The sequence below is a fragment of the Rhynchophorus ferrugineus genome, unplaced genomic scaffold (genome assembly GCF_030347505.1).
Source record: "Rhynchophorus ferrugineus isolate W39M unplaced genomic scaffold, kcgeb_rfMv2 rfM1, whole genome shotgun sequence".
Lineage (NCBI taxonomy): Eukaryota > Metazoa > Arthropoda > Insecta > Coleoptera > Curculionidae > Rhynchophorus > Rhynchophorus ferrugineus.
Genome location: NW_027472580.1, coordinates 44,554,093 through 44,571,734, shown reverse-complemented (window position 1 = coordinate 44,571,734; position 17,642 = coordinate 44,554,093). Strand labels below are relative to the sequence as shown.

At 33.0% G+C, this 17,642-nt stretch overlaps 2 protein-coding genes across 24 annotated transcripts in view; one reads left to right on the top strand and one right to left on the bottom strand.

Annotated features, from left to right (window-relative positions):
- The window catches only part of shep (RNA binding motif single stranded interacting protein alan shepard), a 147,215-nt gene that overhangs the window by 111,618 nt on the left and 17,955 nt on the right, over positions 1 to 17,642 (top strand). For 16 of the 23 annotated variants that reach the window (XM_076419603.1, XM_076419595.1, XM_076419601.1 and 13 more), the window contains one exon: positions 13,473 to 13,614. The exons of the other annotated variants lie outside the window; for them this stretch is intronic. Coding sequence is in view for 7 of the 16 variants with exons in the window: in XM_076419588.1 (XP_076275703.1) it covers positions 13,473 to 13,614 (142 nt within the window). In the remaining 9 variants the exon portion in view is untranslated. The remainder of the gene's footprint in view (positions 1 to 13,472; positions 13,615 to 17,642) is intronic. 23 annotated transcript variants of the gene reach the window in all.
- LOC143206826 (uncharacterized) lies at positions 1,327 to 4,470 on the bottom strand. The gene is made up of 4 exons (XM_076419581.1): positions 4,295 to 4,470; positions 3,740 to 4,010; positions 3,515 to 3,682; positions 1,327 to 3,412 (listed from the first exon to the last, which is right to left on the bottom strand). The coding sequence occupies exons 1-4, from the start codon at positions 4,349 to 4,351 to the stop codon at positions 1,470 to 1,472; spliced, it is 2,439 nt and encodes an 812-aa protein (XP_076275696.1). The 5' UTR covers positions 4,352 to 4,470; the 3' UTR covers positions 1,327 to 1,469.

Genomic DNA, 17,642 nt, shown 5'->3' with positions numbered 1-17,642 from the left:
AATTGATTTTGAAGATATGGAATCGTTAATAAGTGACAGCATCATGCAGCAAACTGCCTATCACAAACATATTCAGTGATAAAAGTGTCTTGTTTTTGATTTGTTAGATATTTAGATTATATTCATAGTAACAAGGGTGCCGCGTTCATTGTTCATCGTTCACCGCTTCAGTGCTTTGAAGTTTATATGCACAACTTAGATAATATTAAAAAAGTAAATACTGATTATAATTCATTGTGAAACGTACGCAGAATAAATAAAATATGAACTTGAATATATATATATATATATATATATATATATATATATATATATATATACATATATATACATATATATATATATATATATATATATATATATATATATATATATATATATTTTATTACTAGCTGACCCGACAGACTTCGTCCTGTCAAAAAGATTTGTAATGTGGCAGTTTTTGTGCCTACGTATTTTAAAAAATTCTCCTGAACAGAACCATCACCCTGGTGATAGGGCGTTGTGAATAAAAAATAATTAAATAAAACATATATAAGGATTGAAAAGTAAGTAATCGCTTTATTGTTAATCATGTGAATCATAATTATTATTATTATTATCATTATATTGCTTTGTGGTATACGATGTTTTTTGTTTGATTACCTGGCGCATAGATAAACAAATCTGATGGTTTTCCAACACGGGAACAGGCAACATACAATTGACCATGTGAGAAACATGGGTTTTCTAGATTAATACCACAAACACTTAATGATTGCCCCTGGGACTTGTTTATAGTCATAGCAAAAGCAAGCCGTCAACATGTCTATAGGAAATTTGCCATTACCAATGTCAATGAGTTGTTTAGAGAATATGTTTCCAGATTGGTCATTTTGCAACTCGACACGCATATTCTTGCTTAAATGAAGTACTTTAACATGTTTCCACAAATTGGAGGACTTTAGACATGCATTGAGTTCATCAGCTGGCGTTGATCGTGGAATCACTGGCAATGTTTGACGAAAATCTCCTGCTAATAAAATCATTGCACCACCAAATCGGTTATTATTGCTACGTAGATCTTTTAAGGTTCTGTCTAAAGCCTCCAAAGATTTTTTATGTGCCATCGTGCATTCATCCCAAACAATCAATTTACATTGCTGCAAAACCTTTGCCATTGCAGAGTTCTACGAAACGTTGCAGGTTGGAGTTTCATTGCTTTGCATATTTAATGGCAATTTTAGTGCTGAATGGGCTGTTCGACCACCTTCAAGCAAAGTTGCTGCGATTCCCGACGAAGCGAGTGCAAGTGCAATTTTATTTTGTGAGCGAATTGTTGCTAATATTAATGAAATAAAAAAAGTTTTTCCTGTACCACCAGGTGCATCTAAGAAATAAATCCCTCCAGTTTCATCATTTGTTACTTTCATAAGAGTTTCAAATACATACTTCTGTTGTTCATTTAACAGTGGAAGATTTGTTTGAATTTATTCTTTCAAAGCGTTGAGATCATACAGTCTTTCTCGATGCAACTCTTGGTTAAAAGCGTCATGCATTGGACGATTGGGCGCGGTCAGGCCTAATTGAATTAATAGTTTGTTTGACATTATCAAGCACATGTCCTCAATTGAAATCAATGCTTCATTGTAAATTTCTTCACTAATTTGTATATTTGGATTTCCCATTCTATTCCGTATTTGATACAAAATATCATCACACATATAATCTTTGTACTTCATCCACAAATCAATTGGGTTTGATGGGAAGCATGTAGATATGATTATAGAAAACAATGTTCGTATTTGATGAGTGTGTGATGATATTACAGCATCATTGAGAGTTTGATCCCAATGAGCGTCATTTTCAAGCAATTGCAAACGTTGACAGGCTTCTCTGTAGGATCCACACAATTCACCATCAACAGTTCGTAACTGTTGGAATGATGTTGGGCCACGTACATTGACTAATAGCAGTCGTAAATAAAAACATTCATCATTGCTTGGATGTACTGAATAAATCCGGCCAATCGCATCGGTGGAATATACATCTGTATATCCTGGAACTGGTTTTCCTTGTTTCCGTCGTATAAATCTCCTTGAGGATTGATTCCAGGTATAATATTTTGGCATTTCAGAATATAGCAATGTTTGTGCGAAATCATCGTTTTGGCATGTCTCAAAAAAACTGGTTAATGTAGTAGATGGTGGCTGAGCAGCTCTTTGTACTGCGTTCTGTGCTGTAAAATACACTCTTTGTCCATTTTCTAAATGCACAGCTAAGTGAACAACAGAAGGGTGTCTCTCATGAATAGGAAAAGAAAATATTCGCCAAACTGCTTCATTACTACTGACATAGCGGCCCATTTGGTATTGGGTAACTTCATCATTAGAATTCTCTGCACCAATTCCAATCACAGCCATATCACTCCCTTTGGTTACATATTTGCAAATGTATTTAATCGATTTCACTGAATGGCAAGATTCAACGTTGATGTGTGCTTTGAATGTCTTTGATAAAATGGGTGAATATGGAACAATCCAACGATTATCTATTTCAATATCTTGTTGATTTAATTTGACAATTCTTGATTTTCCATTGTCTGCTGTCGATCTGCGACGATACAATGGATAACCGTCATTACCAGTAATTGTTTCCGATATTAATGTCCGTGGATATCGTTTTGAACATTTACCATCCATCATACACGGTGAATTTTGATTAAGAGTTCCACAGGGACCATGTATCATGTTTTTGATAACTACCTCATGCAATCCAGGATCTACTTGTACATTAGGGATTTCAGCTGATATCACTGCATCAACTTCATTTGGCCTTATCTTTTCAACCAACCAAATCAAAATGTGTGCATGTGGCAATCCTCGTTTCTGCCACTCCACAGAATACATCCAGCAGCGTGTCTCACCAAACACATTATGTTTTACGATGAAATTCATTAAAGATTTCAACTTTTGTCTAAAGACTCTGGCTGTAATATCATGACGATCAATGGATGATTTCCCAGGTAATAACTCCTGCTTAATTTCTATCCATTGCGGATTGCATGTAAATGTGATGAACAAATCTGCTGTACCATAATGACGAACATACGACATGGCATCTTGAGCATATTCGTGCATATGCCGAGGGCTTCCGATGTATGTTGCTGGAAGAATAGTCATCCGACCGACATTCTGTGCATTTCCATCAGTATTAATCGCATCTCGAAGGTGAATATACTCTTCAGATCGGAGTTTGGTTTGATTCAACCTGATGAATGTTAATCTCTCCGTTTCAATTTTAACATACATGTCATCAACATATTTGTGATATAATCGCCGACATTTCAATATGCGATTATCTGCATTTTCCCGAATCATTAGGCGGTATGAATAATAGTTCATTGAACTGACTTTTTTGTTGGTTTCAGAACCTGTAAACAGATTTTGTTTTAATAACATTCAAATATAAAATTAAAATACATAATATAGTGACTGAGATATTATCGCCATAGCTAAACTAATATTTTAGTTACCTGTAATGGGATTTATCATTTTTATTGATAAATCGTAGCCATCTTCACCTTGCCAAAATATAATGGGATATTGCAGTGCATCATATGAGCGGTGTGTTTCCTTTATAGGTTGTAATTGAAAATTCCGACGATGTAAAACAATATCACGGGATTCCAAGTTTTCTCCAACTACAACGATAGCAACTTCATCAATAGTTGGTGCATTAAAACGTCTTGTATGTTGACCTGCAGGTGTTTTATCAGCTCTGATTACAATTTTGTGATTATCGGATGGCATCAGATCCAGGGCAGTTTTAAACAATATAATCAATTGATTGTGTTGATGAAATAAAGTTTGTAATTGTTCTACAATAGACCTTTTTACTAAATTGTTATGTGCACAACGCAGATCAATTTCTTGTGGTGAATTGCCCATAAAATAAATTTGCAGGAATTTGTTGTCGCTATCTGACACTGGTAACAGTGAACCTGCTCTGTGATATATTTGCCCTTGTATCTGTAAATAAAAAAAATATTATGGTGTGGTATAAATTAATGGATTGTCAATGATCAAACTTAAATAATATTTGATCTTAAAAAGTATATATTTAGTTTTAACTAATATCTATCAAATATAAAATATAATAAAAGTGTCACTGAAACTGAATCACCATATAATATGATGACTAAGTGATATATTTCGTAATGATTAAGAAATTGAAGATTAGTAACACATCTTAACTTTGGTGACAGAAAATTTTGTTCGCTAAAATAATTATGAGTAACTGCTATAATACATACCTTGAAAGTTGGCATAAAATTTTCCCGAACTGCATTTGTTGCCCCAAATGAAGTCATTTGAAAGCAATTGTTATATTGTTGAATATGTGTCAAAAAGTGTATAGAATCTGTTCCTATTCCTGAAACCAATGAGTACAATGGTTCTGGTGGTGGATCCAATTGTATCAATTTCACTTTACCATTTGCGCAACACAATCCATTGGCTTCGTTTTTGTATTTTAATGCCTTACAGTGTGAGCAAACCAAGTTCATAGAACCAATAACAACACATTGGTAGTTACTGTAGTCAATTGACACATCGTAACTGAAAGCAGCTGGATTCAAACTTGCGCGATTATTAGTTGAATGTCGCGCTCGCGCTTCACGCGTTTGTGATATCCGAATTCTTTCACGTTCATTTCGGTCGTCACGTTCTTGTGCAGTACGATTAGATCGGTAATTAGCTTGGTTTATAGCATTTCTGGTTCTTCTACCTAAATTGCTTCGTCTTATAGGAGGCATATCAAATATAAATTATTTTTTCACTAATCACGAACTAAACAAACACTAACTAACTAAACACTCTGCACAAAACACGATATACGAATTTGTTTCGTGTATCACTTGACAATTCATCTGTCATCTGTCAAAAGTCATCTGTAACAGACAACTTTTTTTTTTAAATTTGATATGACTTGAACTCAAATCCTTTTAAGCCGTACGAATTGTTTTATTTATTTAAAATTTGAATTAAATTTTAAACAAATAAAAAATTTTAAATAAATAAAACAATTCGTACGGATTAAAAGGATTTGAGTTCAAGTCATATCAAATTTAAAAAAAAAAAGTTGTCTGTTACAGATGACTTTTGACAGATGACAGATGAATTGTCAACTGATACACGAAACAAATTCAAACAAAAAGGGCTATTTTTAGGGTTTTTCCAGCAATAATTCTAATTTTTCTCGCCGTAAAAACCATCCCTGAACTTCAACGAACATTTTAAAAAAAGATTTGGCCAAATTGGTCCAGGCGTTGTTGAGTTATGCGCTTAGGAACATATTTTGCGATTCATTTTTATATATAAGATATACATTCAGTCACATAAAACAAATGGATCGATGAAATAATATATCGACCGAAATATTACCAGTCTTATATTATTTCAAAAAGTATCGAGATGATAATTTATCATGTTGGGGCTTTCAACCCGCAATTTTGGTTCCAAAATATTCTAAATACTTTTAAAGTAATTACGGCAATATTAAATAATTTATACTATATAAATATTAACTAAACGAACATCTAATAGCACATGTTACTTCATGGTTACATTGTTACCACCTTAACCTTACTTCTTAAGAGTTATATATCGAACTTCTAAAAATACCGAGGATATTAAACCTTCCTTCTAAACGAAGGATGATAAACAGTATTATGAATTTTTAAGTAGCTTCACGTATATAATAACAACGAGTAGCTTACATCTAAGGACTCATCAGTCATGAAAAATGGCATATCTTTTGAACCACAATCTTCGTTCCATTTTTCGACTTCTGCAGAAGGTGTCTGACAAATATTCACATCCCCATATATCTTTAACCGGTTTCCTGTTATAATATATAGCCTACAATACAATTGTTCTAATCCCACTAAGCATGTAAAAATAACTTGTGCTAAACTTCTACTAAATACTTCAACATTTTCGACTTTTCTCGTTTTCTGACGTGATATTTTCGCATTTGTTTAATACTTCGGAACCATATGTCTGGCAAGCCATGCTACACCAAGTGGCAATCAGAAAGCACTATATCTGATGAATATGCCGGGTGCTTCCCATTCTAGTTGGAACAGTGTATCCTTGTTATGTAAGGAGATGAATTTGCATCTGCAACTCGTTATTGTTGGCTTTTGTTTGGAGCAATACGACGTTTGGTGGCGTTTTTTCAATTGACGTCAGTAGATAATTGCATTGACAACATTATTTTCATTCGGCGTTATCATCTAATAATATACTATATCTTGCGGATACCACCATATGCAGAGGAAAACTTTATGGCCGTGAATACTCCGCTTCGGTGTCGTATAACTTTTTGACTGTCGTAGTAGATCTACTTTTCATCACCAATTGCAATAAATTGCCTAACAAACAATACAACCGCAATGTTGAAACGGTTCGAAACGGCATTTTCACTCATTTCGTGTAGTAGCCGTTGGAAACAGTTAATCTATCAACTGCTAAACTATCTAAAAATTGTTTTGAGAATTTGTTTTGAGTTCTCATACAATAAGATTGCAATCTATTTATCTTCAAAGATTTTTGTTTCTCTCGTCCGTTCTTTACAATTGACCTCAAATTCACCAATTTATAATCGCAGAAATCAAATCTGACAATTGGGATGGGACGCAGAAACGTCACCTTAAATTTCACCATAAATTTAATGAATGTATAAAAATAGTGTATGTCGAAAATACAAATTTGAGCTTTCCATGATTATCATCGCAACTGAATAACTCAGTAATCACATTTTCACCAATACATATCGCTGATCAAAATACATGCTTATAATTATTAATAACATATTTATATATATGAAGTATTTATAAGTATATGAATTTTTGATCAGTCATAAATTTCAAAATGATCATTCTGATTTTTGTCCAAATATCTTACATTAGTTATAGATGTCTCATGATATAATAAGATTATAATATAATAGGATAGTTAGATGAATTAAATACTTAACAGAATTAATATAAAATAGTTTCTAAAGCATTCACATTGTAGAATATAACTGAAATTAATTAAACTTTATTTTTGAATTATTTCATTTTATTTCCATCTTTATCATTAGGTTTTTGCCATCTCCCATATTTTCTTTAATAACCGTAAACTGAATTAATCGATGTGGCGGAGAAACAAAACTAACCAAAAAAAAAACAATGAAGCCGCTGTCTATAGAATAAACCCTTTTTTATTTAATGTACATTCTCGTTCGAATAATAATATATTTGTCCATCATTAACAGGATGGTAGACTTTCTAATAATAACAGGAAATTTAAGCATTTTTTTCTTTATAGTTGTTGTTCCTGGAAAGGTTTTTTAAATTATTTTAAACGAATTGTTTGCAAGTGGGATGTTTGGTTGTTATCGATTGTTAGTGGCAGCAGTTCGAAATAGGATTATAGATAGCATGATTTGTTCTCCAAACACTATAGGTTTATAGTAAAATATTATTTATTTGTGTTAGAATTTACTCAATCATTCGTTATTACATATGGTTACTAGATTGTGATTATGATCTCATATCTTTATTACCTCATTTATATCCTTTCTAACATTATTTTTGTTTATCATTATTTTGATATTTTCTATTATTAATAATATAATTCTTACAATTAATTGTTTTTAATTTTTCTTGTACGAATAATTAATAGTATTTAATTTGTGAATTTTTGGTTAATGAGATCTTTATTATTATTGTTTTTTTAGTATTCCGTTTTTTTATATTTTGCTCTGATCCGCGCCTAACACATAGATGGCGCCAGTTTTCACCGCCTTTTCAATCAGTTTGTGATAACAATAAATTTGTGAGTTATTGTGCTAAGAGTGACACTACTCTTCTTATTTTCAAAACTATGGATCAAAAACAATTTCGTGTTTTAATTTTACCCTGTTTCTTGAAGGGATAAAAAGATCGTTCAAGCGAAGAAATGGCTTGAAAAGGACTTTGCTTCAACAGAAACAATAATATAATGTTGGACTTCAAACGTAGTCGTAGAGACACCGATGATGCAGAACGCAGAGAACGTCTAAATGAGGTGTCAACACCAGAAAACATAAAAAAATCCTCAAAGTCGTTTTGAATGATAGAAAAGTGAAGTTGTGTGTGTTAGCTAACATCGTAAAGATATCGTTGGTTTTATATTGTATGAGCATTTGACTATGAGAAAGCTCTGTTCAAAGTGGGTACTACGTTTGCTCGCTATTGACCAAAAACAAAAACGTGAATTAATGAAATGTAATGATTCGTAACAAATCGGAATTTTTCCATCAACATGTAACAATGGATGAAACATGGATTGACATGACAAACATGACAACTTCATCCCGGGATCAAAAAAGATCGTCATCTGAGTAGACAAGTGAACCTTGGCCTCTGTATTTTGGGATATGCCTGGCTTAATATTCATCGATTATCTTGAGATAGGAAATACCATCAACAGTGAATATTATATAGCGTTATTAGAACGCTTGAAGGTCGAAATTACAAAGAAACGACCGCATATGACAAAGAAACATTTTTTTGTTTCATCAAGACAACGCACCGTCTCATAAGTCAATCAAAACAATGGCAAAATTACATGAATTAAACTTCGAATTGCTCTCTCATCCATCGGATTCGCCAGATTTGGCTCCCAGTGATTACGGGCTGTTCGCACATCTTAAAAAATGCTCACCGGTAAGAAATTCCGCTTTCTTTGTTTCGCCCGGTACTTTTCAGTCCATGTGTTATGTTGTTAGTGACGCGGCATCGACGTGAGATCTCAAAGTGAAACTGGTGATTTGGTGTGAGCCTTCTCTATACATTCTTATATAGTATCAAACTATAACAATAGTTAGATTTTTAAGTTAAGCTTTTATAATGTAAAAAAAAACGATTTTTCTAAATTTCTATACTAGAATATCCACTAGACTGACATATGAATCAAACTATATACCATTATTCTATCAAATAAAGTTTTATTTTATTTAAAATTACGCAATTCCTAACAAGTTTCTCTTTAGTCAATTTCTTAATAACTCACTGGCATTCATGAAATTAAATTAACGATTAAAATTCTTATGACCTATAATTTACATATTGTTACATTTTCGAATCCAAGCAAGCTCTGGCAAAATATAATTTATTTATTTCCAAGTATTTAGTTATATATATGTTTATTTATTTTATAAATGTAATTTGGTTCCAAATATATATATGGAAGATATTCCAAAGATGTATGGATTTTTCTCTATACAATAACATTTATTAACTTTATCTACTACTTACTTGCTTTACTAGTAATCCTTGTGAACAAGTCAACAAACAAAGCTTAATGACTCCATAACTAGTAAACTGTATAATTATCGCTGCTTATACTTAATATGACTAAAATAATAAATACTATCATACCATTCAGTTATTGGTTACTGACTTGGTAAGATCATTTAGTTTGGTTATGTTTAACGTTTTAATTGTTTACATGTCCGTATTTTGCTACAAAATAAATATAACTTCGTTTAATAATGTTTTAACCACTCACTTAAAAGATTTCAGCTTAACATTTTAAAGAACACTATCCTTTATTTTATTTTATTAACTTTTTAAAAAAACCTTTAGTCCCAACGAGATTTGATCCTAGTATATTATTGTCAAGTATGTAGTAACGCATATTATACAGTAATATTAGGCCTAAGAATATATAGATTGGGAAAACATTACCATGTAAGGGCAGAACTAGCCAATTATATAGTAGATCATCTTCTGTAGACATTCCTGTAGCCTTTTTTCCCTCGAAACTGCCCTTAAAGTGACAGTTACCACAAAGCTAACATGCATGAAAACTGCAAATAATCTTATCTTGACAAATGAATAATTTACGTGATACCCTCGTAGGAGCAATTCGTGGCTGTATGAATGAATGTCGTTTTGGTTTCGGGAACTTGTGAAGGCGTAACGACGCGTCCGTCGTTTATCGATTACCCTGGCGGAAGCGGGACGGCCGAAGGTGCCGCTGTTGGTGTGGTCAACGATTCGGCAACGCCGCCCGCCGCGAAAGCCGTCGGCATTTGGCAGGCGCGCGCGCCCCGCCACCTAACGGACAGCCGGTGGCGAGCAGCGCCTACTTAACGGCCGTCGACCTTCCAAGGTCACCGGTCGTCTGCCCGGCGTCGTCGCCGCTGTGATCTTGCTCCACTTTCCGACCGCCACACGGATCCCAGATGCACCGGCCGCTTGCGCTCTCTTGTTTGCGTACTCATGGACATAACGGGAACCTACCAAGAAACCTATTAGTCGTATGTGGTACGAGGGTGACTTTTAAATGCCATTGGAAACGGTTTCTCCACGTAGTGCCACCATTTAAATACAGTGGATTCATCATAACATGTCGTGCAAATCAAAAATACTTTTTAAAAAAATCTAAATATTTTCGCCTTGAACAAGAAATTTCTATAAAGGACTTCATCAATATTGATTTTTAGTAGGGTCGATAGGTCCTCCTAGTTATATACCTAGATTTAAGTTAGCATAAAGACAAATTGTAGGTTAGACGGAAACGACTAGTAACAGTGTATTAATTAAATCATAATAAAAATGATTTTACGTTTCGAGAGAAAAATAGTTAATATTTCATTAAAAAACTTGAAGAATGATACAAATGTAAACAATATAAAATATATTTATAAAAATAATTATTATATTATATTATTTCAAAGATTAAAAAATTAAAATTTTTTCTCATATTAGCAATTTATGTATAAAATATATTAAAAATTCAGTATGTAGGATTTGATATAGTTCTTCCAATAAAACAGCCAATGGAGGTCGTAGATGCTGTCGAATATATTGCCAAATGCAGTTTGCAAAAATGTAAAATTCGTTTTAAATTGGGAGCAGAGTTTCCTAGTTAAAAAGATACAGGATTCTGTCTTATGCGTCAGAACATGTAACCGAATTAGTATTTTAAGTCTAGACCATAGAGTAATAGAGATGTAACTCAATAGGGGACTCTGGTTTTGCTTTGCCCAGCATCCAGAGGGCGTCATAATTGGCCATTCAAGTAATTTGATTGGTCAATTTAAATCTCCATTATAGGAACTGTAAGTAAAATATTTTACTATGAAGACATTTGATATTTATATATATTTATAAATATATCTACAAAATATATATATAAAACCATAAATAAAAACTTTCCAAGCAATGCAAGTAAAAATTATCTCTTCCGTCTTTTCTCTCTTAAAATTTTGTTCATCTGTTTTACTCAAAAGTATATAGCGAACATTGTTATTACTTTTAATATTTTATCTGAAAGATCATTTTGGAATGTACAATTGAAGGGTTTTAAATTTACTTTCTTAAGACATTTGACAAAAATTTTGGTATATTATCGACGTGGCAAAATCGCTGAATAAAATAAAAGAGATTGCCCTAAGACCTACTGATAGTATAATAAAACAATATTTTTGGAGTCTAGGGCACTAAATATTGTCTTGCCTGTATAAAATCAGTCTCAATTTGTGGATCTACCGATTTATTCATAATTGTATGTAAACAAAAATTACAATTAATTTCGTTTTTCAAAAGTTTTACTAAATAAGCTGAGATGTGCACTATGGTACAACGTAAAACTTTATTTGCTCTTATAGGAACATCTGGAACTGAAGTTATAGAGTCAAGTAATTAAAGGTAAGAATGAGCACTTGCTTCGAACAGCCTGGCTATGGGCCTGGAACGATGGAAATAGGCACTACAAATATAGTAAGACAGTTTAGAAATTAATGGTAACAATTATGAGCAGAAATGTGACTGACTCCTTCAATTTATCTTCAATATCATTTTGATTTTGATCCACCTCCATTTGTACATATTCTGGGCTCTTGGTATTATTTTCACCATCACTAAATTGTTTATAAGTACTTAAAGGAAAGTTTAAAGGTATCACAAAATGTTTTATGACACACGCGGTAAAGATCATAAATCTGTTTCATGTTTAACCCAACCAGTTTCGGGTTTTTAATGTTTTCTACCATTTTCTTAAAGATCTCCGGGTACTTTTTAACGGAAAACGATGATGCATTTCCTCACTATCTGTGCACCCGGGCGCACAACAGTTCGAGACTGCATTTCAACTACAGACTTGTATATACTAAGATAAAATAATAATTTAATCTATAAACGTTAAAAAAGCTGACCAGTACACTGTTCTCTATGTTAGGCATATTGAAAATGGTGCACAAAATAAATAAACCATAGAACGAAGTGAACCAATCAAATCCCGTCGCGGCTCTTAGCATAGCGATTAAAATAAGTAATATGTTAAAAGTAGCAACATCTACATGTTGGACGTCGCGAAACATTTCCCCAAAATTTTCTATAAAGTTAAATCTCTATTTCTCTATGAGTAGAAAGATTTGATTTGTATTAATACTGGTTGACCCTGTTGTCAAATGTCTACAAAATTGTTTAAAACATTAGTGATAATAATTAGAGGTTACAAACCGACAAACGTTAAAAAATCAAAATTCTATAAACCAAGTTAGTGTGGCAGTTAGTGTTGGTTGTTTTGTTGGATAGTTGGAATAACATGATCAACTTTTTGTAACAAATGTAGCCTGTTTATCAAAGCTATAGTCTATTCAAAACAGCAGTGAACTCAAGTCATCTCAATTTAAGACGTCAATTCGTTGCAATGTTGCCGAATTTAACTTTAACTTTTAGTTTATTTTAGATTTTATATATTACAACATTCTAATGCAAATAAGATAGTCAAAACAAAAATGTTATAAGGTACAACTTATTTTAGTTTGTAGACAATATATGCCTTTTGGAATCATTTTAATTTTACTGGTCCAAGTGTCAAGACGGGGCATCTATTGCTGTGATGGTCGTAGTTCGTAGTCGAATCCCGCTTGCACAATAGATGTAATTTACATGTTGTGTGTAAGTGTGATTATTTATAGATAAAAGAAATATGTAAATGCGATAAAGAATCCCAATTACACCAATAACCAGACTGGGTTAAAAAGAATGCCTTCTGGACTAGCCAGTAGTACTACGGACCGCACTTGAGGGCCCATGTAAAAAGGTAGATCCAATTTTAAAATAAAAATACAAATATTTCGTCCAATTTCAATGCGGTTCTGTGTTGAAAAAGTGGATTTCCAAGAATAGCATCCACGAAGTTTAAAAATAGTGTTTTTGGAATAAAGGAATTAAAGTTTTGGTTCTGATTAATCTAACAGGTAGTAAATTATATTTCCTAAGGCTCTCTTCGATTGCTTGGACTCCGTTTGACTTGAAATTTAGAGAATGCATATTGTGCTTTTAAACAAAAGATAGAATTTTAAACATTTCAAATCCAACAATATTGAAATATTTAAAATGTGTGTGTGTGTCTTATATTAATTTCAAAAATCAATAATTGTTACAGACTCATAATACTAGCGGCCCTGTGATCTGCGCGAATCGCCACCCGCAACACAACTCGCATCACCACCATTCTCAGCCTCCAACAGGGGCGCAACACCAGTTCAGTAGCGCAGGAGGAGCACCAGTTAAAGGGTGCGCCATAGGTAACTTCATATTTTACACCCGCATTTAGTATTCATAATTAATTATTTAACTTTCGGTGTTGTAAATTATTGGACATAAGAAGCGTAAATTATTTTTGAGGTATTTTCTAATAAATTCTTGGTATAAAACTTTGGTGTTAACATTGGGTACATTATGTTATGTTAATAAATATTTATTATGCTTATTTTTTTAGATTTGAGCTTGTAATTGTTTAATGATCCTATTTTCTTAATCAACATAAAAAAGGAGGAGGTTCTATGTTCGACTGTATATTTTTTTTATTACTCTTTCGACTGTATATTTATTTTAAAAATATTTAATGTGTATATACTTTCGACATCAAATTATGGTAGTATACAAGAATACCACCTAATTAAAAAAAAAGTTAATCCCCTTTGGTGCTCGTAATTGCGAACCGATTGTTTTTCCGTGGAGAAGAATTGGCAGTTCATCCGTAGTCATATGTTATAAATAGCGCTATTACTTTCCATAGCGTGACTTCGGAAATACTTCTTTTGATAATATCTGGATAATGTTAGTATTTGTTTTGTTAATACGACATTAATGTTCGGCTATGTAAGTTGTAGGATTTTGATATATTTTTGAATATTGATTAAAATATAATCGTCAAACGTCCGTATAAGTGTTTGCAGTAGCATTTTGCTTTTAAAATGTTTAATAGTTTGTTTCCTATATATAGAAATATATTACAATTAAATACCTAATGGGCGTCATCAAAATTTATGACGTGAGCACATCGTAATGTTGCTGCATCAAATTTAACTTTTGGTTTACAATGTTTGCCAGTTTATAACCTCTGAATATTAAATATCACTAATGTTTTAAAGAATTTTGAAGTACTTTTATATCATCAAAGATCAATAGAACGATTAACCATAGCATTTTATTTTTTCCAGTTAACATTTTCAAAAATTATCAATAAACAAAATTAATGTCTTTGAAGTAAGCTTAAATAAGAGATAAGAGTGGACATTTCCGGAAGCGGAAATTGAAAAACAGATTTAGAATAAAGTATCCCTCGACAGCAGCATTTATCTTTTCGAAAATCGACATTTTAGAATGTCCAATGTAGCCAAATCTGGGCAAATAAGATAACTGTTGAAACAAATCATATTTTATTTACTGATTTTGGCTATGACTTTTTGAGACGTGTGAACGTTCATTTCAATTCAGAATCATGGTGATACAGACTTCTTTACGAAATCGATACATTTTGATTATGTTAGCTATGCGAACTTGTCGAGCAACTTTAACTGCTTTAAAACTGCGCTTAACGATTAATTAATGTTGAGATCTGGAGGTTGTGCTGATCGAGGATGTTGTTTGATGATATTCTGATGGTCTTCAAACCAAGACTGACATTATCATCTTGGAATATGACTGTGTTTGGCAGCAATATGCTAGTCACAATAAAAACTTCACCTTTTAAGATGTTGAGATTCATTCGCTGTAATCCGGCCAGTGCCGTGAATGAGTTGGTACGTTCTCCATACCCGGCCGTTTGTAGGAAACTTTTGTGTGTCCAGATTTTATAATCGTTGCACCACTTCTTTAGAAGCTTAGCATTGGCTTCCGTGATAAAGGATTTCGCAATCATAGACATTCCATGAATGTTAGCTTTTAGAGTTCTGGCTTTACTGTTGTCGAAATGGTCGTACTCAGGTGAGTGTTGAGTTGCTGCTGTCACTTTTCCGAAGCAGTTTTATGTTACCTGACTAGAATCTTTCTTAATGTTCGTCTGTCTCTGTCAGTTAACTTTAGGTTTTTGTTACTCTTCGCCGATGATATTTTAACATGTTTTGTGTGGGCTGTCATTAACGTGGATAGTATCGGTCGTGGGACCTTAAACAATTCAACTATTTTCACAGATGACTCCGCTGACCGAGCATCAACGATTTTCCCTCTTTAAAAGTCTGACAAGATATATTGAAATATAATAACAGAATAGACCGACTAGAATGCGATCTCCCCTGTATAAAGTTGTAACCAAGTTTTGTTCACCCAGGAAACCTGAGGGCGCGCAAAGCGGGCTTTTTACTACATGAGGTAATTAAGAAATATTATATATATTACAGGTGAAAATTAAAAAATTAAATTAAAGAGCAGTTAATATTTGTATAAAACAATTTCAAAATACATAAAAAACAATATCTAATCGGCAACTAATGACTTATTTCCTAATTGTACAATTGCTATTGCCTTAAATGAATTTACTGAAAATAGTAAATACTTTTTAAAATTTTGGTTACGAAACCTCATTTTCTTCTTTTCTTCATTTTTTTATAGGTAATTAATTGGACACTATCCATATTATATGTAGCCATGCAAAATTTTCAATGTTTGCAATTTTCTTTTTTCATCCACCAGAACAAGCTTAATTATTATTTTTCTTATCACATTGCCTTTGATCAGTATGGTGTGCACAATTAATAATTTTAAAGATAGCCATTTGCTGACAATATCTCAATGAGAATTTTCATTATATTTGGTTATTATATTCCTTTGTAATAAATTAAAAAATTTAAATAGCTTCCCACACAAACGAATTAAAATAGGTTCATGGCACCATTAAGTAACATTTAGATAATATAAAATAATAGCAGATTCATAAAAATATATATAATAATTCTTGCTTGCAATATTACCTGTATTGCCTATTACCTAGTCTTTTTGATACGATGTTACGATTATACGAGGGTTACTATTTTACTAATCAGGGCTGTACGACGGATGACCCATCAATTCGATGTTTTGAGTGCTCAAATAGTCTCTTGTTTGAGCCGATGTGTGAGAGCTTGCATTGTCATGATAAAAAACAATCCAGCGTCTCTTGTTTGTTTTCCTTATTTCACCGAAGGCTTCTGGCAAACAGATGGTTGTGTACCAATCAGAATTTACTGTTCTACGATCCTTTAGAGGCACTGTTGCAATATGGCCAGTTTTCCCGAAGAAACAGGCCACCATTTTCTTTGAAGTGATTCGTGCGCGAACAACTTTTGTTGGATGTGGTTCATCTTGGAACACCCATACAGTCGACAGCTGCTTACTTTCGGGCTCATACGAATATATCCATGATTCGTCACCTGTCACGATTTTATAAACATCTATCGAAGTACCGTGATTGAATTTCTTAAGCATTTATTTGCACCAACCGACACGAGCCTTTTTTTAAGCGATTGCCAAATTGTGTGGGATCCAACGCGAACATAACTTTGCACAGCTAAGTTTTCATGTAAAATCGCATATATGCTAATGGAACTAATGCTTAGGGATGCCCCAATCTCACAATAGGTGACATGACGATCTTGCTTAATCATTTGGCACGTAGCATGTTTTCTGGTACAACAGCCGATTTTGGACGACCTTCACGAAACTCGTCGGACAGCGAACTACGACCTCGATTGAATTCACTAAACTAGCGATACACGATGGTTTTTGATGAAGCTTTATCGCCAAAAGTCAAATTAAGTTGATTGATTCACTCGTGTTGTGATAATCAATCCACGTCGAAAATCGTAAAGAATTATCGCACGAAAATGTTCACGATTCAGTTCTATTTTTTGCGGAGACGAAACTTTCAACTAAATATAAAATAAACAAATAGCGTCCATGCAACAAAATGTTCTGAGTACGTATATTGTCAAAAATGTCAAACTTTACGATGGAATCGTCAGATGGACTCACATGACAACAGTGTTGTCAATTCCCGAAATATAAATAGTGACCCTCGTACTGTCTGCTTCTTATCATCATGAAGTTGAAGCCACAGATTCGTCTGTTTCAAAAGCATCTGCGGAGAAACATGTGTTTTCAATAATTTTCAGTTTTCAAGCATCTCAATTTACTTCCATCGAAAAAAAAAGATATATGTACTTCTAGTTATTTTTATAGATTCTAATGTAGGCTGAGCAACTGCTGATTCCAATATTTAACTTGTATATTTTCCTTTCCAATGGGTTAAGACATATGATCTGTGAATATACACATATACATGATTTTGCATTTA